General features: G+C 37.6%; 2 protein-coding genes across 3 annotated transcripts; both read left to right on the top strand.

Annotated features, from left to right (window-relative positions):
- Positions 1-3,261: 3,261 nt before the first annotated feature.
- sp5a (Sp5 transcription factor a) lies at positions 3,262-6,719 on the top strand. Its single transcript, XM_083538165.1, has 2 exons — positions 3,262-3,458; positions 3,700-6,719. Exons 1-2 carry the CDS (start codon positions 3,408-3,410, stop codon positions 4,786-4,788), a joined length of 1,140 nt encoding a protein of 379 aa, XP_083394291.1. The 5' UTR covers positions 3,262-3,407; the 3' UTR covers positions 4,789-6,719.
- Positions 6,720-11,012: 4,293 nt separating this feature from the next.
- Positions 11,013-25,813, top strand: gad1a (glutamate decarboxylase 1a). Of its 2 annotated transcripts, none has more exons than XM_083538130.1 (17): positions 11,013-11,385; positions 11,963-12,157; positions 13,596-13,655; positions 15,595-15,738; positions 15,880-16,122; positions 16,299-16,389; positions 20,075-20,187; positions 20,372-20,487; positions 21,896-21,975; positions 22,062-22,116; positions 22,557-22,673; positions 23,213-23,277; positions 23,819-23,897; positions 24,302-24,451; positions 24,684-24,791; positions 24,968-25,057; positions 25,235-25,813. In XM_083538130.1, exons 2-17 carry the CDS (start codon positions 12,049-12,051, stop codon positions 25,406-25,408), a joined length of 1,794 nt encoding a protein of 597 aa, XP_083394256.1. In that variant the 5' UTR covers positions 11,013-11,385; positions 11,963-12,048; the 3' UTR covers positions 25,409-25,813. The 2 variants fall into 2 exon arrangements, with proteins under 2 accessions (XP_083394256.1, XP_083394257.1); XM_083538131.1 differs by having other exon boundaries at positions 11,249-11,385; positions 12,030-12,157; positions 25,235-25,553.
- The last annotated feature ends 776 nt before the right edge of the window (positions 25,814-26,589 follow it).

Consider the following 26,589-nt stretch of genomic DNA (forward strand, 5'->3'; position numbering starts at 1 on the left):
CCCATCTCCCAACTGCATCTCTGGAGCTCAGCCACAGTGATCTTTGGGTTCTTCTTTACCTCTCTCACCAAGGCTCTTCTCCCCCGATAGCTCAGTTTGGCCGGACGGCCAGCTCTAGGAAGGGTTCTGGTCGTCCCAAACGTCTTCCATTTAAGGATTACGGAGGCCACTGTGCTCTTAGGAACCTTTAGTGCTGCAGAAATTTTTTTGGAACCTTGGCCAGATCTGTGCCTTGCCACAATTCTGTCTCTGAGCTCTTCAGGCAGTTCCTTTGACCTTAATGATTCTCATTTGCTCTGACATGCATTGTGATCTGTAAGGTCTTATATAAACAGGTGTGTGGCTTTCCTAATCAAGTCCAATCAGTATAATCAAACATTTCTGGACTCAAATGGAGGTGTAGAACCATCTCAAGGATGATCAGAAGAAATGGAGAGCACCTGAGTTAAATATATGAGTGTCACAGCAAAGGGTCTGAATACTTAGGACCATGTGATATTTTAGTTTTTCTTTTTTAATAAATCTGCAAAAAGGTCAACAATTCTGTGTTTTTCTGTCAGTATGGGGAGCTGTGTGTACATTCATGAGGAAAAGAAATGAACTTAAATGATTTTAGCAAATGGCTGCAATATAACAAAAAGTGAAAAATTTAAGGGGGTCTGAATACTTTCCGTACCCACTGTATATGCTGTGATGGTTAGTTGTAAGTACATAAGTTTTATTTTGAATGGATATTTAAAACGGCTATAAATTAATAAAGTGCAATTATATAAAATTCAATCTAAAATTACAGACAAAGCACATTAAATAAAAGATAATGCTGAGATAATGAAAACGTAGTTATAACACTGCCAATAAGAGAAAATAAATAAAAACAAATAAAAAAGCATACATGAAATAGTTTTGGTTTTGATTCCACATGAACAGATCGGTAATTGCTGATATATAAGGGTAATTAGAGATTCGAGAGACATATCTATATTGACTTTCTTAGCCAAAGCAACTAAAGGGTATAAATATCATTATAGCAGAACATTTATACCAGAATTCTTATTGAAGAATTTGTTTGATTACATGAATTATATCCTGTGTAGGTTGTAGATTCTCTGGAATGGAGAAAGGGCATTCTATAACACAGGTTCTCTGGGGCTATGTGTTAGTAGTTGGGGGGCATGAAAAGTATATACTTCTGATTTGTATCTGTTCTATAGAAAAAATTATGTAGCATGAAAAGTTCTGTTTATAGTAAAGGTTTGCACTTCACTGTTTTTGTGATAAAAAATATCAGTATCAAGACCTTATAGCAAAAACATCCTTAAAGGTCTACCCAATGCTATTATAGCCATTGGAATTAAACTATCATGATTAAACTAAACATTTATTGATTATAACAGTTGTTTGTGTACAGTTATTTTGGAGATGTTTCTTTCGTGAGAAAATAAAACTCATATACTTACATAAATAATGGCTGATTATAACTGATTAATCCATTGTCGTTTAACTGTATTAAAATATTTGCATTTTACAAATTTCAATCAGTTACAGGCAACTTGACCTTAATTAAACTTTTCTAATTCTCAAAAAATGCTTCAGATTGACCTGATGATTATGGCTCTATGTCTCATGCTGTTAAAGATAAAGAGGCAATAAAAAGAAATGTTATGCATCTATTGCATGAAAGATGAGGTTTGCCCTGAGCCCAGTGGGAATCCCCAGCTCACCCCTTGGCTGGGAACACAATAATCCCTTCAAAGGAACCGATCCACTTCCAAATCAATCACTGCAAACTTTCTAGGGACAGTGGGAGTCTTTGCGCAAAAAAAAAAAATAGAAAAAAATAAAGAAAATAATTGCTTAATTTGTCTCAGTAATAGAATAAAACAAGTAATTTAAAATTTGCTTATTATTTGTTTAATTTTGCCGTTAGTTATTTAACTCTACAATAATATATACATTTCATAGTACCTTGTTACAGACAGTATATTGGGCACACATGGATTGATGTCATGGTGCATTCAGATATATAAATATCTCATTGTAAACTGTGTAAAATAGTGTGAAATGGCATTTGCTGTTTAATACTGTAGTGTGTTTTATACCATCTAATGTAGCAGTCAGAGCGATTGAGATTGGGTTGCTTAGATAACTGATGTGTAGACAAGTAGGTGGAGAAGTGGGTGGGTGATTGGAAAACCGTTTTCTTTCACTAAAGATTGAATCTCCTCCCTCTGAGTATCTTAAACTGGATTCCAAATACCACCCTTCTGTCTTTAATTTCAATATAGGCTATTAAATACTATCTTTTACACCCTAGGTAGCAACTATGTGTCTAATAAGGTGCCAATTGGGATTCAGGCTCAACTTTTCAGGGAAACGCCAAAAGAAAAATGTCATGCTTTTTGACACTTTGACACCTTTAATTAGCAAAGCTAGTCAACTATGACACCTTAATCACTTGACAAGTGGACTACTGAGGCATCATTTGTCATTTGTTCATGAGAATTCCCTTACAGTGGCTTTCAATTAGGGATGACTGAATAACTGTTGGAGCACTTCTTAAGTTAATATTCATCTTGTTTTATAGCATTTTTTAATAACAAAAGATTGATTAAAATATTGATTTCTATTAATTTTTAAGTAAATGTTAAGAAGAGTAAAAGGCTGTTTTTTCCCCTAATAGCCTACTTTATGTTTTAACAAGAATTGGTTTTCTGGGTTTTCCCTGTTATGATTTGTCTTCGGTGAAACAAATGGGTCGAATCCTGATTAACTCTGTGTTGAATCGCATTATCCCGTCCCTTTCGCCTCCCCCCGTGAAGCTCTCTTAACAAGCCTCGTACCAATAGATTTGTGCAGATAACACGGGGGCATTGTGGCGTTGGGCCGCGCTACAAATCCTTAATTACAGCATGGGGGGATCGGGTGACTCCGCCATCCAATACCGGGCTCCCCGCGCGGAGAGGGCTCTTTGATCAGGAAAATCCAATTATTTGTGTATATACATTTCCCACATAGTGATTACTTCATTAATTGTCCCGCCTTTATCTCCACCCTGCCCATCCCCCCTAATAATCAGCCCTTTTATCCAGACCAACAAACACACCATAGGAGCTTTGTGGATTCAAAGGATTTGCTTCCCGCTCTCAAAGAGCCGCTATTCTTTGATGATTGGGCAGCGGCAAACTTCAAAGTAATAAATCTTTCTCCTGACTGGCTGGCGGCCCACCAAAGTCCTTATCAAATCCTAAGAAGTGATCCTACAGTCCCTCAGATGGTCCAAGGATATCTGAAGGAGAGGAAGCGTAGCGACTCCACTTTTCTACACGAACACGCGTTTGTGTTTCCCCCCCTAGCGCTCCGACTGTTTGCCCGAGACTGTGCGGAAGAGCGCAAGGAGAAAGTTTGCCATGGCTGCGGTGGCTGTGCTGAGGAACGACAGTCTACAGGCGTTTCTGCAGGTTTGTTTAACGTTTAAAAAACTTTGCGTTTTTAATGATCCGGTGGATAAGACTGGTCATTTTACATGATTTGTGCAATATACACGACTCTGTTTTAATGCTACTCTTGTTCTTTTGTATACTTGCATTCAACAAAATCAGTCTCCACATGGCAAAGTTACGCATGCGACTTTTTCTTTTGTTTTTAATCTCTCCCAAAATTGCTATCTTTTTGACATGTCTTGTTTTTTTGATCACCCAGGACCGTACGCCAAACTCTTCACCGGAGAACAATAAGCATTCTCCTCTGGCGCTTTTAGCAGCTACATGTAACCGGATCGGGCACCACCACCATCACCATCACCATGCATCCAACCCAGCCGACTTCATACAAGTTCCGTACGACGCGACCCTGGGTTCTCCATCACGCATTTTCCATCCGTGGAGTAATGAGGCGACTCATCAGCCCACTCTTCCCAGCAGTTCCCCTTTCGGACTATCGTCTAAAGCTCCTTTTTCCGCGCACCTCCAAAGCTCCTACAGCTCTCCCCATGAGCTGCCGTTAACCCCTCCTGCAGAACCCTCGTACCCTTACGACTTCTCGCCGGTCAAGATGCTGCCGTGCTCCGTGCAGTCGTTACAGGCCACGTGTCCGCCGACCTACGTCCCTGCTGTGACGTACACGGCTCCAGCGCCCATGCCAACCACCGTGCCAGCTTTTGTAGCCGGCCACACCGGCCTTGTACCGCAACAACAAAGACAGCTGTCCCCGAATCATGCGGAGGACATCCCGTGGTGGAGTTTGCAACAAGGCAACGCCGTAAGTCACCCGTCGTCCCTTGCGCCTCACCGATTTCCTCTTCAGAGGGGTCTGGTGCTTGGCCACACGGACTTGGCGCAGTACCAGAGTCAGATCGCTGCTCTGCTGCACCCCAAATCCCCTCTGGCTTCAGCGCGCCGGTGCCGTAGGTGTCGCTGCCCGAACTGCCAGACGTCCAGCTCGAGTGACGAACCCGGTAAAAAGAAACAGCACGTGTGCCACGTTCCGGGCTGCGGCAAAGTTTACGGCAAAACGTCGCACCTAAAAGCGCATCTCCGCTGGCACTCCGGAGAGCGACCGTTCGTGTGCAACTGGCTGTTCTGCGGCAAAAGTTTCACACGCTCCGACGAGCTACAAAGGCACCTGAGAACACACACTGGAGAGAAGCGCTTCGCCTGTCCCGACTGCTGCAAGAGGTTCATGAGGAGCGACCACTTGGCCAAACACGTGAAAACGCACCAGAACAAGAAAGCCAAACCCCACGAAAAGAGCGGCGAACACGTGAAACGGGAAGACACGAGACAAATATAAAGCTCTAAAACACCTGGTGTGATATCCGGTACTCCTGACTGCACACAGGTCACGCAAAACATGGACTTTCCGAACATGTCGCAACTTTTCTAATAACCTGCAACAAGGTGTTTCTTTTTCAGGCGTGAAAAGTCGCACTACTTTGGAAGAAGCTACATTTCCGGACTTGTAAATATGATTTTCAAGTCTGTACGTCAGTTCTCATGGGGACTTTGAAAGATGGTTCACATCCCTGTGCTGCCCAAACATCACTAACAAGTTTTGAACTTGTGTTAAGATCTTTGTCTTCGGTGGAAGATCTCGCATTGATTGTAAATATATATATTTAATAGCTTTTGTTGAAGGAAAGTGTCAGTTTTCGCTCCTTGTGGGGTGTTTTAGCATGTTCTATTGAAAACAAGCTGTTAAATTTCTGTGTAAAATAAAGAATGTTCATCCACTTAAAGCTGAGTAGTAAGTACCAGGTTTTCACTTCAGGGATTAGCAGTTTGAGATCTTGTAATCGGCATCCTGGTTTTACAAAGATTCTCAAGTACACTTGGCATCAATGTAGAAAAGTGAGGTTTTATAAGCACAACAATTATGGCCACTTTGTTTCACAACAACTTTTACATGGCAGATTCAATCTAATTATATTACTGTTAATATACTGTAATACATCAGTATTACCATGTGTAACAGCCTCTGTTCAGGTGATGGCATCTGAAGTTTGGAAGTTTTAACAGCTTTAAACCAACATGTTATTTAAAAAATATATATATATATATATATGTGGATGCCTTTAACTAGCTTATGATTTAAACTAGCTCATGGTTTTGTATGTTGTATTCTGTAAAGTATTTATATTTAAGTTGATTTGATTTTACCATTTTTATCTGCAGTGCAAAAGTCTTATTTGTGAGGGGATCTTTAGTGCAAATGCATAAAATTGCTAGCAGTTTTTACAGAAGTTACTTTTAATGCATTTGAGTTAGTTCTGTGAGACTTGTACTCCTCCACTTGCTCCACAGTAAGTAGATAAATGTAAATCAGTATAAACAGCATTGTTTTTTTTTGTTTTTTTGTTTACTTCATTAAGTGGATCTGGAGAGCAAAACAATCTAGGAAAAAATTGAATGTAGCAGAGATTCAAATGGTGTGTGCATTTTCACAACATAGATTCCTAAAAGGAGTATACATCATAATTAAATAGCTTGGTGAGAGAAACTTTTGAAGCTGTTCTACAAAGCACAGTGAACCCAAACTTATAACAAAAATATAGATTGTCCTTAAAGGATAAGATAATCTATATGGCCATCCCCCAAAACCTCCTAAGTATCTAGGACACTAAATTAAAACAGAAATCTTTTGTGTTGTGTGTAAAGCTACTGAATGCATGGAAGTGTAACACAACTGTAGTTGTTGTGTGCATTTATAAAAGTTTTTTTCTTTTTTATTATGTCTGTATATTTGTTTAAATTATAAATGGTCATTAGAAAAAAAATGTGTATAGTTCTAGCAAAAACATTCAATAGTTGTTCTAGGGTGATAACCAAAAAAACTCAAGATGTGACTTTTTTATATTTGGGTGCAAAAGAAACTTTGTATATCGACTAAAGCGTACGTGTTCATGGATCCACCAAATAGTGGTTTCTCAAACTGGTAAACAAAGTTTATAAAATAAAAAAATCCATTAGCATGATACAGTACTTTCAAATACACTACAACCACTATACCTAAACCGTATGGCTGTAATGTGTTTCTTTTTTTTCTAATTAAAGTCAGGAGGAGGAATCCCCACTGACAAACTTATTTTTGTAGCCAGAAATCATTAGGTTTTTTTTAAAACTTTTTTTTGCCAGGTCTTTCCATTTTCAAGTTGTTCTAATGATACATATACATTACCTGAACTCCTGCTGTGCAAAATAAAATTACGGACATAAATACGTCAATTTAGAGCACTAGACTATTTTTCTTTTTTTCTAATATCTAAATCTATAATGCAGAGAATCAAAGCAGCTTCATAAACCATTAAGGATTTTGCAAACTAATATATACATACATTCTCTCTCTTTCAAGTATAGCTCTAATTGTGTGTTAGGATAACAATGTATATACATTTTTTATATATTACCTTTTTTCTTCGGCTACCAGTAACAGAGACACGACGCAAATGCAGCTTTACATCTGAAAACATTTAGAAATACACTGTATGCATACTTTCAATGCATTAAATATAATCTTAAATCAAGCAATACCACTGAATATTGAAAAAAGATTAAGAAACATGTACAACACACACTTCTAAGGTCAGTTAGTAGACTGTGAGCAATTGTTAAAACAAATGCAACATTATTATCATTCCCAACCTTTAAACATGACAAAGAGCCAAGAGAAACTGGCTAGAAGTCTCATGAGCTCTGTACGGAGCAGTGTATGGACAAATCAAATTTTTTATATACGAAGGCCAATGAATTTAAAGCTTAAAATACAATACATTTTTATAAATCCAGAAAAACGCTGAGAATTAGTGGGAGTCGAGAGAATTAGTGGGAGGCTACAGTGTATTGAGGTTAAAACTGGAATAGCTTAAAAGCGCCTGGCAAAAGTAGATTATCTATCTTTTAGCTAATTATAGTAGCAAAAAATGTCATTAATATACAACACATTTCTGTACTCTAGAGAAGGAGGAGAGAGGTGTAAGTGAAAAACCTATTTGCTTGTTGAAATAAAGATCACAATTAAGATTTAAGTGTGAGAATTCAGGTAATGTGCAGGCTGCCCTGATTTGACAAAATAAAAAGCTATGAATACCTCATATTACAAAGTGAAATTCTAAAATACATAATTGCTTCCAATTTGCTTTTATTTAGCTATAAAAAAATTAAAAAAAGTATTAGTCTTTCTAACTGCATTGTCCTCAAGACAACCATTTAGCCACTGGGATTCATCAACATAACAATGAAAGAAAATGTTATGCTTAGGTCTCTCCGGGAGTCCTAAAGTCCTTAAGGTACTCACTGGTGATGGATTTAAGCAGAGCAAAATAAGTCCATAAAATTAACTGGATCTTTTTTAAAAAAAAAAAATGAATTATGATTAAGTGCCTGGTTCAGCACAATGAATACATCATAATCTTTAGTCTCAAATTCACTGTGATCATGATCCAAATTTTTTTTAATCAAACCATTTGCCAGGACTAATTCAAGACAGCAAAGTGCCTGAAGTTGTGTTTAAAGGCTTATTTTGTTGCAGTGGTGATGCCAGTAAATGTGTTTAAATTTGCTCCTCACCATGAGGATAGATTACTAAGTCACTGAACTTAGTATTACTCAATTATCTTCTTACATAAAGTTTCTGAGGGCCAAAACTTTTAAAAACAAACGTATAACAAACCAGTTAAGAAAAGGTCCACCTTCTTCTTCTTCTTTCGGGTGCTCCCATTAGGGGTCGCCACAGCGGATCATCAGTCTCCATACTACTTTCTCCTCTACATCTGCCTCTTTCAAACCATGTCTTCCATCACCACATCCATATACAATTAAATTCCATTTATCCTCATTGTCATTTTGCTATCAAATACTTAATATAGTTAAATATTACACATGTAGTTGGTAGCTGTGAGCTAATGTCTGCAAATATATGAATATATCACACTGATGTTTTATACTGTGTGCTGGAATAAAATTCAAGTGTCTTCTTGAACTCTACTAATAGTTTAAATGGCTATGACCATGTAGCAGCTTAAATGAAATAACAAATGTATAGTTAGTGTTATTTACTAAATAATATTTAATTTCATTCCCAATGTAGCTGTTCGTGTGATGAACAGCAATGAAGTTCCAAATAAAGTTGTCTGTTGCATTGTGTAAAGAAGAAAACACCTAATTTTAGATTGTTTACTTGCTGTCATAAGGTTGTGATTTGAGTGTTATATTAGGCCCAACTTACCGACAAACTATTTTGAAGGGATGAACAAACAAACATATAAATAAATATAATAGGAATGCTGAGAGTAAAACTCTGTATATGTAGTGCACTGCAACTATCTAGGTTGTTTTTCAAAATAAAAAAGAGCGAGATCTATTATATGATCAAGGTTCTGCCTTTCTTAATTGCAAGGCAGATACTATCTTTACATTTTATGATTTAATGTTTTTAATGTTAAATTAACATATTGGTGTTATCATAAGTTGACTTTAGCTAACATTAGCTGAACTATTTGATAACCAAATAAATGAAGGATATGGTTTACGAGGCCTGTCTATATTGTTGTTTAATATAATTATTTTTTTTTGCACACTGCTAAGGTGTTATTAGCAAAAGACAAGACAAACTGTACAAAGTTCTGGAATTAATTATGCAGATTGATGACTTTGTGATCCAGCACATGTAAGGTGAGTATGACAAAGGCATGTTGTCTGCTCAGAGCTACAGGTATACCTCCGTTCTTAGTAAACACTGTTCAATTTTTATCTGTACAATAACCTAAAGTTCACTATTAAAAAAATAGTTTGTCAGGGTCAAAAATGGAACATTCAAGGTATAAATCATTCTATTTAAACTTCACTGAGCAGCAGTACATTCAGTGAGATTGAAAATAAAATTGGACTGAATTTCCTCCAAGGCTGGAGAACATCAGTAGAAAGTATTTCAGTCTGGTTATGCATTCACTGAAGATTATGCAATCATGCAGACGTGAGTTACAAAGTAGACTAATTTAAAGCAATTTATATAAAACAATCTTTTTTAAAGCATGACAATTTGAGTTATTTGTGATCACTGGACTAGTAGATATGTGTATGTTGGTTCTAGCTAATGTAATGCACAATTGTAACTCAAAAATCTAAGTTTATACTGTACCATAATTAAAACTGATCTTTTATTTCTGGCATAATGATACAGCGAATGAAGAAACGAACAGTACCAGTAAGCGCTTACATTCCACCGCCATCTTGTGGTCATCTTTTTATATGACTCATATTTTATGCCCTTCTCTCTCTCTCTCTCTCTCTCTCTCTCTCTCTCTCTCTCTCTCTCTCTCTCTCTCTCTCTCTCTCTCTCTCTCTCTCTCTCTCTCACACACACACAAATCAATTAGCTTTATATGTTTTAGTACAAATGTTCTTTATTTTATTTTTAAAACAAAGTGTTTTATTTTAAAAGGCTTTAAATTGGCAAAAACATCGGCACACAACTAAACTTGAGCATGATATGGTTTAGTAACCAAAACGTTTAAGAGCATTTTAAGAGCATTCTCACTCTCTCTCTCTCTCTCTCTCTCTCTCTCTCTCTCTCTCTCTCTCTCTCTCTCTCTCTCTCTCTCTCTCTCTCTCTCTCTCTCTCTCTCTCTCTCAGACAAACGCACCTAAAAAGTATTTACTATCCAAGGGATAAATCCAGGAAAATCTGCTTAAATGGAAATACAAACCTGATATTTTTTCATCCCGAAAAAAATCAGATCGGTGAGTAAAAATATATTTTGATCCAGAAAAGTTTTGTATTTTGGTAAGGCTGAATTTCAAATATATTCTATAAGGCTGGGGAAGTAATGCACCCTACTTAGTGCACTAAATATCCAGTGTAACGCGGTTTGGCAATGTAGCTCAGAGGGAGCTGTCCAGGTTCTGAAACACGGAGCCGCAGCGCCGCTGTACGGCAATCTGATAAACCTCTAATCACACAACTACAGACGTGACTGAGCACGTGTGTTCATTTCTACATTTATTTCTACTGTCTAAATACACAAAGGAATTGTTCCAAAATAGCAACTGTTCTGTTTTAGCCTACTCACTTTAATCGACAAGTGCTTCTGTTTGTGCTTTGTATGTGTGTGTGTTTTTAGAGGTATTAAGTTGATCTAGCTAGATTTTTACCGCCACCATGTGTTTCTTTTCCCAAAATATTTTGTGTTTTTCTTCTTTAAATGTTATTCTTGTTTATACGACCCGTATAATACTTGCCTAATTATAAATTATTTGTGCATTTCTGGTTAAACACTGACGTACATGCGACGGCATTGCCGCATGCATGTATCCTAATTACTATGAAAAAATCTCCACCTGTAAAATAATTTGTAGTAAAATTGTGTGATGAGGTCGAAGGCTATTTATAATCGTCTTGTTTCCCTTAAGGGTACGTTTGTCCTAGGTTCTTTTTTTTTTTTTGATCAAGGTCAGGATTTTGCCAAACTCCTCCCCTCCCTCCCCGCGCTTAAAGTGCGTGAGCGCGACTTCCAAAATCTTACGTGACTTGTGCCTCCATTCGTGGCATCAAGTCCTGCGGGTAAGTCCTAAAAGTAGCTCCAATGCGCCCTTGAAAGCTATTTTATTTATTTTTTGTGATTTTATTTTTGATGTGGACCGCTCTACCTGAGATGTGCTACAACAGGAGGTAACAGTGTGACTCACGCGCGAGGAAACGAACAAGACGGAGGAGTCGCGCGGCGAATATCAGCAAATCACACGTGTCCCCTCAAAAGGTCACCGCGGATGGGATTTAGGCGGCCGTTATTTGCGCCAGGCTTCACTCGGACTAAAGACACACCTGACCTGACTTGGCTCGCTTGTGATTTTGTACATTTGTCCTGTTTTACGATCACTGGATTTGCTTTCCAAGGTAACTTCCAATGCTTTTCATGTTTCGTGAATGGTCAAGTTGAAAACGATGCTCTAACAGGTGCCTATGTAGTGCTTTATATTGTTTTAATGCAATTAGGGTGATCCTGGTGTTAATCTCTGCATTTGATCACTCGGTACTGTGGTTTAAATGAAAAGCTGTAACCTGCAATAATTAGGAATTTAATTCATTTTACAAAACATAATTTTTTTCAACATTCTACTAATTCTGTTTGCTTGAGTCTTCAATCTCTAGGCTCTTGTACATTTTGAATTATGTGAATCAGCAACCACTTGTATGCCTGTAATCAAGGACAAATATTAAGAAATTACTTGTGTGAAATTAACTTTGACCTGCTGTCTATGATATAGCTCATATTCTCATGAGCGTTGTGAATAGGGGAATAAGAATAGCGTCTGGTGAAAGAAGTTCTACTTAACGCATCCTGTAGCCTGGATACATTGTGTTAAATGCTGCTTTTCCAAATCTTGCGAGTCTCCAACTGCTGCCCATTTTCCTCCCCTGCAAAATGTGGAGCGCACACCTGAAGCGAAACTTTCTCTCTGCCCCCTCGCAGTGAATGTGACTGTTCAGCCGTGGTGAAATAAGAGCCGTGACAGCGCGCTTTGGTCTTTGGTTTTCAGCCCCCGTCTCAGTAGAGCGATGGCGGCGCCGACAGCTCCTTCCTCCTCCTCCTCCTCCTGCGGCGGCGGTGGCGGCGGTGAGCCCAACCCCAACCCCAACCCGACAAATTTACGGCCACCTGCGTCAAGTAGGTGCATCGTCCACATAAAACGCTATTGCACCCCGGCTATTTGCTTTGTGGCCGCCGTCGTTAATCTTGTCCTGGGGAGGGGGGGAGTGCAGGGGGGGGGGGGGGGGGGGGGGGGAAATAGGGTGAAAAGGCACCGATTGGTCACCGCCTCAGGTGCAGCAAATCACACACACTCACTGTCAGAATTAAAAGCTCTCACTGGGGACGATTAAGGAAGACAGACAACCCCTGATCCAGCACTCTTCATCCATTTACAAATGTCATGCTGTTGACTGTACTCTTTATGGATAACCCGTTTATTAGTAAAACAACACGCGATCTAATATTAATAATAATAATAATAATAATAATAATAATAATAATAATAATAATAATAATAATGTAAAAGAAACTACAACAAACAATAATAATATTATTTATTATTGTTATTATTATTCGTTTACTTTTACATATATTAGTATACATCTCATTTCTGTTTATCTGGCTAACATTAGGATGAACAGGGCAGGCTTCAGCAGTGTATAGCCTAATTAAGTGAAGAGCAGCTCTAATTGTAGGGACACTAAATTGGTCGTAATGGTTGACTGCTCTCGCTGCTTCGTCGCTGTGTTTTTGAGGGGGGGGAGGAGCATTTCCATTTTCCACAAGAGCTACGTTCTCCTTACAAATGACCCACATTAGCACTATTCTATTATGAAGGTTTAGCTGGACCTCAAAGCTGCTATACAGAAGGTTGTTTCAATTTTGAAAAGCAATTTTTCAAAAGACATTTTATAGCCTCCACGGCACTACTCAAAAAATCTTTCGTCCTATATTGTAAGGCATTATTCCGATTGTTTTTGCCTAGATAAATAATTCATTCCAGAATTTCTTTTTTGCTGTCGTCTAAAATAGATTGTCATCAAATTTTTATCTACCGAAATAAATAATAATAATAACAAAATAAATAATAATTATTATTATTATTATTTACAATAATAATAATAATAATAATAATAATAATAATAATAATAATAATAATAATAATAATAATATTAATAATAATAATAATAATATTGCTATTATTGTTTTTTATTTCAAGACCGTTGATTATTTTTCTTGCCAGCTCCAGCAAAAAAAAACAAAAAGATGGAGTGAAATAAATATAGCTTTTCTTTAATAATTTTGGCGGAAAAAGCTTAAACTCTTTCGGCTGGATAACTAAGATAATGGTTTGGTTAAAAAATAATAATAATAATAATAATAATAATAATAATAATAATAATGAAAAAAATAAATTTCTCCAAATAACTGGCGCTCACAGCACAGCGGGGTTTCACACGGTTCTACTTTATTGAAAGTGTGTTTAGGAAACTGCGACTCTGCCGCACTGCATCTAAACAAAATATCATTGTGTTCGTTCTAACGCGTTTATTCATTTCCTTCCTGTTTATAGGCTATGACTGGAGTGGGGTTGCACATGGATGTACGAGAAAGCTCGGGATGAAGATTTGCGGTGAGTTCACGCTATTAATAATTCTTTGCGCGGAACAACAGGCAAAATGTAAATGCATGAAGTGGAAAATTACCCGGTAAAGGTAGAAAAGGTTTTCCCCTCAGACAGCATTTTACAGTGTGGTTAGTTGTCCCTGGTACTGCTATAAGATACATGCAGGTCTGAGAGCAGTGGTTGAACCGTTATTTTTTTTTAGAAATGTCTGAATATTTTTTTTTACGAAGAAACTGTACTGTTTTAGTGAAACCGATTATTGTTATTGGTAAAGCTGAAATTGTCTCTCACCTGAAATACAGATTTAATCAACCCTGGTTTCCTCGGTCACTGACTGACCTGATCCTCTAGTGCCCCCACCTGGTAGTGTTACATATTGGAAGTGACAGGGATTTGATCAGCTAATTAACGTTCAGTAAAAACAGAGCTGCAACTGTACCTCACATGGAGCAAAACTAGCGCTATATATATATATATTTTTTTTTTTTATTATTATTATTTATTTATTTTTCGGTTATGTGTGTGTGTCTGTTTGTGTGTGTGTGTGCGCGCGACATAAAATGTGCTTTAATTGGGAGCATAAATAAAACAATGATATGCAGACTATGGTTTATTCTGCATGTAGAATAGGTAAATGCAGAATACACATTTCCCTTTCACGTTGAACAGACAGAATGATCAGCTTCAGCAGTCTGATGCTGTGATACAGATGAAGATAATTGCAGGAGAATTTTAGATGGAAATAAAATATTACATAGTTGATCATAACCTCTGATAAATTCTCTGTTCCCTGGAGGATTTCTACGCAACAGTAATCTGATGGGCTGTGCGCGCGCGTGAGTATGTATGTGCGTGTGTTTTTCTGCGATAGCGCCGTTGTGCTTTGTATAAGACTGTGGTTATTTTGAGATTAACGCACCATCAGATAAGATTACTCTGCTGGGAACACTGGTCTGGCTAACGCTCTTTAAACCGAATCATGGGTAAAAAAAAAAAACCTTTGTTATTATTCTTCATTTAAAATGTTACACTGTTACTCAGTATGTATTGAATCGCTTAAAGGTTGAAAGAAACGATTCTTTTATGTGTGTTTTGCGAGAAATTTTTGGCTGAATATGAAAAATGCCGAACATTTTAAAAACACGTTTCAAGGCACGATATACAATGCTTTTTTTTTTTTTTTTTTTTTTTTTTTTTTTTTTTACCTTTCACTCCTGTATATTGTGCATTTGTTTCACCTTTAAATGTGCATACATTGTAAGTATTAATATATTTAATAACATCATAAATGTGTTTCTAACAGATTGAAAAAATGTGCACTTGATGCACCATCAGTGCAAATAAAATAGTACCGTTTTATACTTTATTCTTGAGAGTGTAGTATTTCCTATTTCGTTTTGTTTTTCTTATTTTAAAGAAAGACAAAGCATTATTGGCAATACGTAATTTTTAGAAGAGTTGTTTTATATTAATTCAGAATTGTTTAATATAATAATAATAATAATAATAATAATAATAATAATAATAATAATAATGATAATGATAATGATGATAATAACAACAATCTCCTCTTGCACAAATTGTGAATCTGGGCTTAGGCAAAAGCTATTCTGAGATAATACGGATCACTGAGGCGGAATCCAGCATGCATCATTAGCTGCGAGCTCAGTAAGTCAGTGGTCGGTGAAGTGTGTGATGGGCTCGGTGTCTCTGTGATCGTCTCCAGGGGGATTTAGAGGCGCTTTAAACGGAGCCCATTTGTTTTTGCTTGACTGATGTCATGGGGGCGAACCTCCCCCTGATTATGGCTCCATCATAAATCCCTATGCAGTTGGAATTGAAAGGGGGGATACTCCAAGCTCCACACAGCTGTACCAAATACATAAGGAAGTGTTTGGCCATGCAAGTTGCCCATTATGATCTTCTTCTCTCTGTAACAATTTAGGATTTTTGCAGAAGAACAACAATGTTGATGAACAGAGTCGGATTGTGGCTTCTCTGAATGAACAGTCCTCACCACAGAAGCTCGGCTTACATGACACACGCTTCAGACGTAATGAGTCTGACTTCTCCAACCTTTATGCAAGGGGTAAGAAAGTTCACCTGATTTCTCTCTCGATTTTAAAAATTAAGACACTAGAATAATGTACAGAGAATTATATTAATGTCCTTTCTTGCCTTCATGGCAGGTTAGTTATAATTCTGGACTTGTATTGTTATAATTCTTAAGATTTACTGCCTGCCAAGAATGGTGAAGAGCCTACAATCCAGTTCCTGCTGGAAGTGGTTGAAATCCTCACCAACTATGTTCGGAAGACATTTGACAGATCCACAAAAGTGCTGGACTTCCACCATCCACACCAACTCCTGGAGGGTATAGAGGGCTTTAACCTGGATCTCTCAGACCAGCCTGAGAGCCTTGAGCAGATTCTAGTAGACTGTAGAGACACTCTTAAATACGGTGTCAGGACAGGTGAGGCATGCCATTTAAATGAATTAAGAAATGTTGTTCATTAATTAGAAAAGTGACATAAATTGCACAAAATGACCTTACAGAAAATTGTGGCATTATTTTTGGATTCCACCATTTTAAAGCTGGAGCAGTAAAACCTATTTATTTGTTGTTTATTATTGTTTCTTTTCCATCAGGTCATCCCAGGTTCTTTAACCAGCTGTCTACTGGACTGGACATCATTGGCCTGGCTGGGGAATGGCTTACCTCAACTGCAAACACTAATATGTGAGTTTTCAATTTTCAGCTTGGGCATTAGTTCAATTGAAGAGGTGAAACTGAAGCATTATGTACCAGAAACAGATGCATATGAATCACTTTGGCAGAAAGTACCATAAAATAATACAGGTAAATGACAGCTGCCTTATAGATTTGAATGAGTTGCACCTGTCTCTCAATTCAATATATCTTTTTAGTGTAAATAAGCCTGTATGTCAGTTCCCTATACAATGTTTCAAAACAATTCATACTAATTTTCACCTTCAGATAAAGTATGAATAAAATAGCAAATGATGAACACACCCGTTCAAAATGACCTTTAGAGGTCAGAGTTTCTATTATGTCTTTTATGGCCTATGCCCTGACCATTTAGGGGTCAATAAAACATACATTGTTGATTTATTTCACTATTTATCTTTAGTAGTACAATGGCTAACCCTTGTTACCTTCAGCTGTTGAGGAGCATACGAAAATACTTTACAAGACACATAATGACTTGTCAATCATCATGAGAATCATAGACCAGTTCTTGCAATGTCAAAATGATTTTTAAATGGTCGTAATGGTCTGTTTGTCTCCTGTGACCTTTTCCTACATGATTAATTAGTTATTAATCTGTCATTCATTCTAATTACCTGAGCTGTATATTGACCATAATTTATATTATCAACTAGTTGAAAGTTATATGGCATGTTTATATGATTACATGTGGTTTTATGTGTGGTTACAGTAATATCTCAACTTACCATGAGTGTTTTCAACAAATTAAGTAGAAATAATAAGCATTAATAAAATACAATAGTGATTGTGGGAGAGCCAACGGTTTGGGGAACGAAGGACAGCAAGGCGGTGGGCACTTTTGACAGAACTAGTTTTCTTTATTGAATACTTTCACTTTCCCATGCACATACACAATTTTCTGTGTCTCACTCTCCCAAAATGCCCTTCTCTCGCTCCTCTTATCTTTTTCTCCTCTCTCACTGCAAAAGAGAACACTGATTAGATTAATTCCCAAAAGGTGTGTGATTGTTACCGCTTGTCTCCCCCAACCTTGCCCTTCATTCACAAACCGTCCCAAAAATCTGGGACAAACCTCAGATAATAACCAGTCAGGCCAAGGGACCATCTTACCTCCTTTTTGGTCTTGGGACAGGCTGCAATCATGCAGTTCATTGATCAAGCAGTTCATTGAGGCGAGGCATTAGATACATGTCAAATTTAGACACCAGGTTGACATTTTGATAGTCCATACAGAACCGGACTGAACATTGGCTGCTCCAATCACTGTGAGACTCCTTGATTACCCTCATGTCAAGCATAGTTTTATCCCAAACTACGTTTTCTTTTGTGTTCGGTTAGTCGGTACGGGCGACTTTGCACCATTATACCTGACAGCGTCTCAATATGGTGTTCTATTAGGTGTGTTTGTCCAAGTAGGAGTGGAAACACTTCCGAAAATTATTTTTGCAACCTCCCCACCTGTGCTATCTGCGATGGCAAGAGGTGGTCTCCACAGGGGAACGGGGTGTATTTTGACGTAGATTACCTCTGCTCCCAGCTCCTCCCTTCCGGGAACCACCATCGCTGGAGACACAGGCACCACCTCCCTCCATGGTTTCAGGAGGTTGAGATTTTACACCTGGAGTGCATTGCCTTTATCTGCGACGATGAGAGGTGGTCTCCCCAGAGGACCAGGGTAAATTTTGACGCTGATTTTGGCCTTACCTCTGGTCCATGCTCCTCCCTCTCGGTAACCATAATCTCTAAAGATACAGGCACTGCCTGCCTCCCTCCATGGTTTTAGGAGGTTGAGATGGTACACCTGGAGTGCATCACCTTTATCTGTCTGCCTAAACTCATAGTCCACATCTCCAACTTGCCGTGTAACCTCAAAGGGTCTTGCCACTTTGCGAGTATTTTAGAGCTTGACGTGGGTAGTAATACAAGGACTTTATCTCCCGGTAAAAATTCATGCAGCTGCATGCCCCTGTTATACAGCCGAGATTGCCATTCTTGAGCCTGTAGCAAATTCCCCAGTGTTAGTTGGCCCAAGGTGTGGAGTTCTGCTCTCAGGTGAAGAATGTACTGAATTACATTTTTATTGTGTGAAGGTCTGTCCTCCCAATTTTCGCAGATGACATCGAGCACTCCATGTGGCTTGCGGCCGTATAATAATTAAAAAGGGGAAAACCCCTGTGGAGGAAACTCTCAGACTGTGAATAATAGGGGCTTGAGCCACTTATCCCAGTTCTGTGCATCTTCTTGCAAGAACTTCCAAATCATATTTTTGAGGCTTTGATTAAATTGCTCCACTAAGCTGTCTATCTGAAGATGATGGACACTAGTATGAATCGATTTTATCCCCAATAATCTGTAAACTTCGTGAAGTGTTCTTGACATGAAGGTAGTGCCGTGATCAGTTAAGATCTCTTTCGGGATTCTGACCCAGGAGATGACATGGTAGAGAGCCTCCACAAGATGTCTCAGGGTATTGCATTGCATAGTCTACCAAAACTAGCACTTGATGCTCTTCTGCAGTCCGCTCTAAAGGCCCGATGAGGTCCATTCCATTCCTCTCGAAGGGGACCCTAATTTCAGGGTAATGGGCGCTTCTGGGGTGGCCAGCGGGTTTACAAGCTGACATTTGCGGCATGCCACACACCAACTACGCACATTGCTCCGAATGACCGTCCCACTCCGCCGTCCTCTGTGAACTGCTCTAGCACAACGAGGTTGAGGATTTTATTGCCACTTTGGTCCTCGTCCAGCAGCCACTTTTGCCAGGCGTCGCAGAGCTGCTGAGCGAATGGCCGGCCAACCTCACAGAGCACAAGGAAGCGGAAACGTTGTCTGTGTTGCTCTGGGGTCTGTCCCACTCGCTGGAGGATCGCCCATTTTAGGGTGCGGAATTCCAGCATGCGATTGGCCAGCAGTTGCTGGGCAGTGAGCTGAGTCTTTTCGGAAATAGTGGCAGAAGGCGGAACACTTGCTCCGAGTTCGGCCATCTACCGGCAGTGGCCACGAGCTCAAATATCTCCAAGAACACTTCGGCATCATCCTGCGGCCACATCTTGTTGAGCGGTTTTCCACCTGGGCGGCGGTGAAGGAGGGCCTGGTGTTTGGTCTGCTGGAGCTTTCACCAGCTCACCCAGCTGCGCAGACTCCATGGTAGCATACCCTTTCTTTTCATGGGTTTTGGCACCAGTGTGGGAGAGCGAATGGTTCAGGTGAAGGAGGGACAGTGAGGCGGAGGCCAGTTTTGACAGAACCAGGATTCTTTATTGGATACGCTCTCTTTCGCATGCGCATGCACACACAAGTCTCTTTGTGTCTCTCTCTCTCCCGAAGCACCCTTCTGTCGCTCCTTCTAGCCTTTTCTCCTTGTTAACTGCAAAAAAGAACACTGATAAGAGAAATTCCCAACAAGTGTGTAATGTAATTCTTACTACTTGTCTCCCTTGGCCTCGCCTTCCACTCTGCCATGCCGCCGCTACCGCAGTAATAAACCATTAAGAATATAAATGATTTATTAAGAGAAAATGTATTTTGAGATGGGATACAATCAAAAGATTAAGAACATTGCATCAGCATCCAATATAGGTTCTTCAGTAGTAAAGTGATTAGAATTCATATTTTATCTTATAATGCACTATTGCATAGCTTTATCCACTAAACTGACACATTTTATCCATAGGTTCACATATGAAATTGCTCCAGTGTTTGTGCTGATGGAACAACTGACCCTAAAAAAAATGAGGGAAATTGTTGGCTGGCCAAATGGAGAAGGAGATGGAATATTCTCGCCAGGTTATTTTTCTACTTACATCTAAATCATTTAAACACCCCCATAATTCACTTATGTATATTAGAGATAAAGAAATACCAAATTGTTTGGTCTGCTGATAAAAATCAAATAACAGCTCAGTAATTACTGGAATTCTGTCCTAAGGCTGTTAGTTGTGCTAAGTTTGTTTGCCATTTTCTTTGACAGGAGGAGCGATCTCCAACATGTACAGTGTGATGATAGCTCGCTATAAACACTTCCCTGAGGTGAAGACTAAAGGCATGACCGCAGCCCCCAGGATTGTGCTGTTCACTTCTGAGCATGTATGTATTGTGTCATACTTAGATGATTAATCTTGGGATATTTCTGATAGTAGATAGTAACCAGCAGGGCCAATGAATTGAATGATAGGGTTTATTCATAACATCATATAAAAAGGAGATATTTTCTCCAAGGGGCAATTGAATTGTAAATCTTCTCTCCCATTCTGCAGGCAGGGAATTACATTGGCAGTATATATTTAAATATATATATATATATATATATATATATATATATATATATATATATATATATATATATATATATATATATATATATATATATATATATATATATAAATCTAAATGTGAATTATCTTTTTTTAGTGGAAATTAGTGGTTAAAAATATTGCCAAATGGGTCTGGTGGGAAGGTGTAAGTAACCAAAATTATTCCATTGCACCATCTTTGCTTAGACATTCATTTGTATCTGTATCATCTCAGAGATTTACTGTTAAACCTGTTTTGGTTTCTTGTTTGTGTCATTTGTAATGCATGGCAAAATTTTGTGACATCTCTTAGATTTTCATTGAGAGGTTTGAGTATAGACCATTTTCTTCTCACATGATGTGTGGGAAATTATTTGGAATCATAGTAAGCACACATAGGCTACTGGTAGCGATTAGTTGAATAAGAAAAATGCTGGTAAATTCCAGAGAGGGGAAGTAACAAAGTACAAATACTTTATTACTGTTCTTAAGTAGATTTTTCTTGTAACTTTTTACTTTCAACTTTTATACAAATATCTGTACTTTCTACTAATTGTACTAGATTTAATCTATTTCGTGACATGATCAATATTTTTTCCTCTTTTTGCATGCCGTTTTCAGCCCATCAACCTATTTTTTGTATTTTTCTTGTTCAACCTACCACTGGTGTATCATTTCCTGGCACCACAGACATAGGTTAGATGACAAAGCTAACAACAAGCAAGGCAGAAGGCAGCAAGAAGTCTGGGGTTAACGTGGATGAGACAGAGGAAGCCAGGGATATAAACATGACTGAGAACAGAGACATTCCTGATCACCTGATCACCATCATCTTTTCTCTGCTTGTGTTCTGTATAGTGGTGGTTGTTTGCCTGGAAACATTAATTAGATAACAAGATTTTAAATACTTTTGTATTAATATATTAATATATTTATATGATGTGAGGGACAGTTACCAGTGTGACACTAAAACCGGGAAGTAATAAAGGCTGCTTTTTACTTTAGTTCATGTCAGAGCCCAAACATCTTTACTTTAACTTGAGTGCAAAAACATTATAGTTAGTACTTAAACTTTTGCCAGAGTATTTTAAAACATGAGTATATGTACTTCTACTTGAGTGAAAGATGTGTGTACTTTTACCACCTCTGGCAAATTCATAAGATTAAAAATCTTTTTTGTTTTGACTATATTCTATTTACAGAGTCATTACTCAATAAAGAAAGCCAGTGCAGTTCTTGGAATTGGGACAGAGAACCTGATTCTGCTGAATACAGATGAGAGGTATGAACATTTGTGGTCAAAGCCATGTAAGGTCCTGGTGTGTATGTGTGTGTGCATGTGTGTTACATGTCCATCTTCTTTGTTAGAGGTAGAGTCATTCCTGCTGATCTCGAAGCCAAGGTCATTGATGCCAAACGTAAGGTGAGTCTTTGCACAGAAATGATGCGATCTCAGTTGAGTGAGCTAAGATTATACATATAGTCATGCTTCATTAAGCATAGCTTAAGATAAGAAACTGCATGCTTTGTAAATCAATATTTATTAGAATTAGCCTTTCTGATAGACTTGAATGAAAGCAAACATCATATCCTTTGTGGTTTAATGAAAGTTATAAAATGTAAAAATTTACAAAGTTTATTTTACATTATAATTATTGCATCCAATAAAATTCTAGTATCCAATGAAATAATATTAGCTTGTACCATAAAATATCACAAAGAAACATATCTAGTCTCTATAGGACATGCTGAATCTGAGTGGCATTAGTTTAAAAAATTTTCTCAGCTCTGTTGGCTTTATCTTCCTTAGTCAGTCCTTAGTCCATTGAGAGTGATAGCTCATCTGTCTCTTTGCTTTTTCAGGGCTACGTTCCATTTTTTGTGAGTGCCACAGCCGGTACGACAGTTTACGGTGCTTTTGACCCCATCAACGAGATTGCGGATATCTGTGAGAAATATAACATGTGGCTCCACGTGGATGTAAGTGCACATTAATGGTCGTAAGTGTGAGTGTCTTTGGCCCCACTGTATATTTAGTGACTCCAGTATTTGTGCAATTACATGTTATTAATCAGTGTTACTGATAAAATCATTTGTAAATACACATACAGTTTGATTTACTTTCTTTTTCATAAGAATCATGTGGAAGAATATTGAATTTGAATTTGACTTTAAGAAAATTATTTAAAAACAAAGTTTGTAAATTTTTTATTTTACAAAATTACACTTTAATGTCACCAACTCTTCCTTTTTATTTATTGTCACAATTATTGTTTTACTAGAAAACAATTGTAATTGTCTGAATACAGTTATAACTATATAACTACATGCTTACATGTGTAAAAAATAAATTTTATATACAAAGTATCCACAATAATCTGTAACAGTGCACACATTGCTACATACAAACAGTTGCCTGTATGGTTATAAGAGACAATTAATAGAAAGTGAGACTGTGTCATTGTCATTTTTTGAGTCAGACACTGAAGAGAATGATCAGCAGATCATTGTGTCCATAGGGAGCATGGGGAGGTGGACTTTTGATGTCCAGAAAACACAGGCATAAACTTAATGGCATCGAGAGGTATGCTTTACATCTTACATTTTCTCATACAAATGCACACACAAACATATATTCATGCACAGTCTGACAAAATAAGAACAACCACCAAACCAATATGAAGCATCTTAATAAGGCTGTCACAAGCTACGATAAAAAAATCAGTGTGCCTGGATATAGATTCTGTGATTCTCTGGAGGGATGAACATCATTTCCCCAAAAGATATTTCCTCAATTATGATTGATGATGGTGCTTGAGAGCGCTGCTTGAAATGGCAGTCTAAAGCTTCCCATAGATCTGGTAACCTTTTGACTATTGTATATGATTTCTGACTAACAATATTTTTTAAATCATTAAACCATTTCGTAAGCCCTCTGTCATTTTGGAAAAGACCACTCCCATCGAGGTAGAAATGATGTTCATTTACTCATCCGCTATGTAGATAAGTGAATTCAAACCATGCAGCAAAATGCCCCCACAGTACAATAGAGACACGTTTTCCATTCACTTGCTACCTGTCTATATATGTGAGCCTGTTCACAATCCATTGTGTTACTTTTGTAGGGCAAATTCTGTCACATGGAATCCTCACAAGATGATGGGCGTTCCACTACAGTGCTCTGCCATTCTGGTCAGAGAGAAGGTGAGGCAGAGAGTATGTAGAGTAATGGGTTTAGGAGGGTGGGGTGAGGTGGTTGGGTGATGCAGGGACAGAGAGACAAGAACAGACAGAGAGATAGTACTTGAAAACAATAAAAGAAGGAGACTGAGTGGGGAAGTGAAAAAAGAGATAAACAGGACAAAAGGGTAGAGGAATCAGTGAGGGGCTGTGCTCACTGGAGTGTATCATTAACCACTCTCCTCACCTCTTTCTCTCTCTGTTTCTCTTTCTGCATTGACATTTCATTATGTGAATGTCTGGATGTCAGGTGGTCTCACTGTGTGTGTGTGTGTGTGTGTGTGTGTGTGTGTGTGTGTGTGTGTGTGTGTGTGTGTGTGTGTGTGTGTGTGTGTGTGTGTGTGTGTGTGTGTGTGTGTGTGTTACAGGGACTTTTGAAGGGCTGCAACTCGATGTGTGCCGGCTATCTTTTCCAACCTGATAAACAGTATGATGTCTCCTATGATACTGGAGACAAGGCCATACAGTGTGGCCGACATGTGGACATCTTCAAGTTCTGGCTCATGTGGAAGGCAAAGGTCTGCATACAATTGAGTATATGAATAGGTGAATGGCAAAGAAATTAAGTGCAGGAATGTTTTATTGCTTAATAAATTAAATATTTATTAGTATAGAGAAATTTTATTAACATCATATTGCTGTTTATTTAAATGCTAGTATTGCACTCAAAATGCAAAAAAATTAATAAATAAATAAATAGTCTGAAGCTAATTATATGTATACTAACTGAAAGATCCCTCCTTGAAACAGGGTACCATTGGTTTCGAAAAACATATAGACCGGTGTCTGGAGCTCTCAGAGTATCTCTATACCAAGATCAAGAACAGAGAAGGTTATGAGATGGTGTTCCATGGACAGGTTTGTGAAGTATATTTCTAAATATTTCAGCCTTTATTTAATACCAGTTGCAAAAATCTGTTCTAGATGGAAATGTAAATACATTGTAACTACAGCACATCGATTTTTTAACATTTAGTAATGATACATATATAATAAAACTGGTCGTTGTTTGGGCTGTTTTCTCTTTTCTTCAGCCTCAGCATACAAATGTGTGCTTCTGGTATATTCCACCGAGTCTGCGTGGCATGCCAGATGAAAAGGATAGAAGGCAGAGACTGCATAAGGTAACATCTGCTTTGACCATTACAAGATTGTCCACCAATATAGAATTTATATATATATATATATTTTTTTTTTTTCATAGCACAAGCGTATGACCGAAAACAAAATTGTTATTAATGAACAAACAGCAGTATGCCAGTAAGAGCCTGTATAACAATGTGTTTTTCACTTAAAACCAGGTGGCCCCTAAAATCAAGGCATTGATGATGGAATGTGGTTCAACAATGGTGGGCTACCAGCCTCAGGGTGACAAGGTCAACTTCTTCAGGATGGTCATTTCCAATCCTGCTGCAACCAGGTCAGATATCGACTTCCTGATCGATGAGATTGAAAGGCTGGGTGAGGATTTATAAAGAGTGCAATAGTATTTTAGATGTCCAGTGTTCAATGAACAACAGTGTATTATAAATCTCTGTAAAATCCCAAACAATTACAGAATGCATTAAAGTGATTGCTAAACTAAGAGTTACAGTCTTGCCATCACAGAAATTACTTTCATTCACCCTGGAGTCTTGTGACACATTCTGTTCTTGATGAGATTATATTGTGATAATAGTATAAAATATTCTATATGTGTAAAGAACAAATGACCGATTCAACTTGAAATGATGTCATTAAATAAACCCTAATGCTGGTAGTGTGGAGATTTTGAAGTGAACACAATGTTGACATTGAAAAAAGTTTTCATGGAACTAACATATCAGGACTTGTGATCTGGAAGGAGAGCAATTAAACTGGAAGATAATGGCATCTTGAAATCATTCAAGGTGTTCCTTACATGACTGTTTCATTCTTATTCTCACTCTATCTATCAATAATGTGAACTATGTTAAATATTATAAAATATTGTAAAATCTGTTGCACATTAATTTAAAATTTATCTGCACAAATATATATATATATATATATATATATATATATATATATATATATATATATATATATATATATATATATATATATATATATATATAAGAATTCAATTAATCAAAGTTAAGTAATTGTTGTTTCTTAGTGTTGTAAATGTGACTGAATTTCACTGCATATTTGAGCTGAAGAGAATAAACGAATGGGAGACGATGCATCCACCACTATATATTTGTATATAACATATGTACAATTGATATGTTTACTTTAAACAAATCAGTTGTTTAGCTCTAAAGTATATGATGTAGATTGTGTATATTACAGTTATATGTCCTCTGTGACTAATGTATTACATGTAACTATGTAACGTATTATATTGCATAGTTTTACATTACACTGTTTAAATAGAATTATTTTCTAAAATGATTTTATTTGTATGAAGAGACTGTGTCAAAGATGTCTTTTTGTCCATTTGTAGGGTACCTTTATTTGTATTCGAGAGGATCTTTTGAATGTTTAAAAAAAAAAAAATGCTGAAGTATTCTAATGTATTCATTAACCAAAGACATAGAAGGAAGTGATGTTTATCAATCACTTTTATCTGTACTGCACAATGAGCTAGGTTAATTGATCAGTGTGTCACATAAAGATTACATGAGCACATACA

This window comes from Silurus aristotelis (assembly GCF_946808225.1).
Source record: "Silurus aristotelis genome assembly, chromosome: 3".
Taxonomy (NCBI): Eukaryota; Metazoa; Chordata; class Actinopteri; order Siluriformes; family Siluridae; genus Silurus; species Silurus aristotelis.

What these genes read in the sequence shown, in the direction of transcription:
- sp5a (XM_083538165.1), top strand. Translation starts at nt 3,408, where the DNA reads ATGGCTGCGGTGGCTGTGCTGAGGAACGACAGTCTACAGGCGTTTCTG. An exon ending in GTCTACAGGCGTTTCTGCAG is followed by an intron (nt 3,459 to 3,699) that starts GTTTGTTTAACG and finishes TTGATCACCCAG; the next exon opens with GACCGTACGCCAAACTCTTC.
- gad1a (XM_083538130.1), top strand. Translation starts at nt 12,049, where the DNA reads ATGGCGGCGCCGACAGCTCCTTCCTCCTCCTCCTCCTCCTGCGGCGGC. An exon ending in ACATGTGGCTCCACGTGGAT is followed by an intron (nt 22,674 to 23,212) that starts GTAAGTGCACAT and finishes TTGTGTCCATAG; the next exon opens with GGAGCATGGGGAGGTGGACT. An exon ending in CCATTCTGGTCAGAGAGAAG is followed by an intron (nt 23,898 to 24,301) that starts GTGAGGCAGAGA and finishes TGTGTGTTACAG; the next exon opens with GGACTTTTGAAGGGCTGCAA.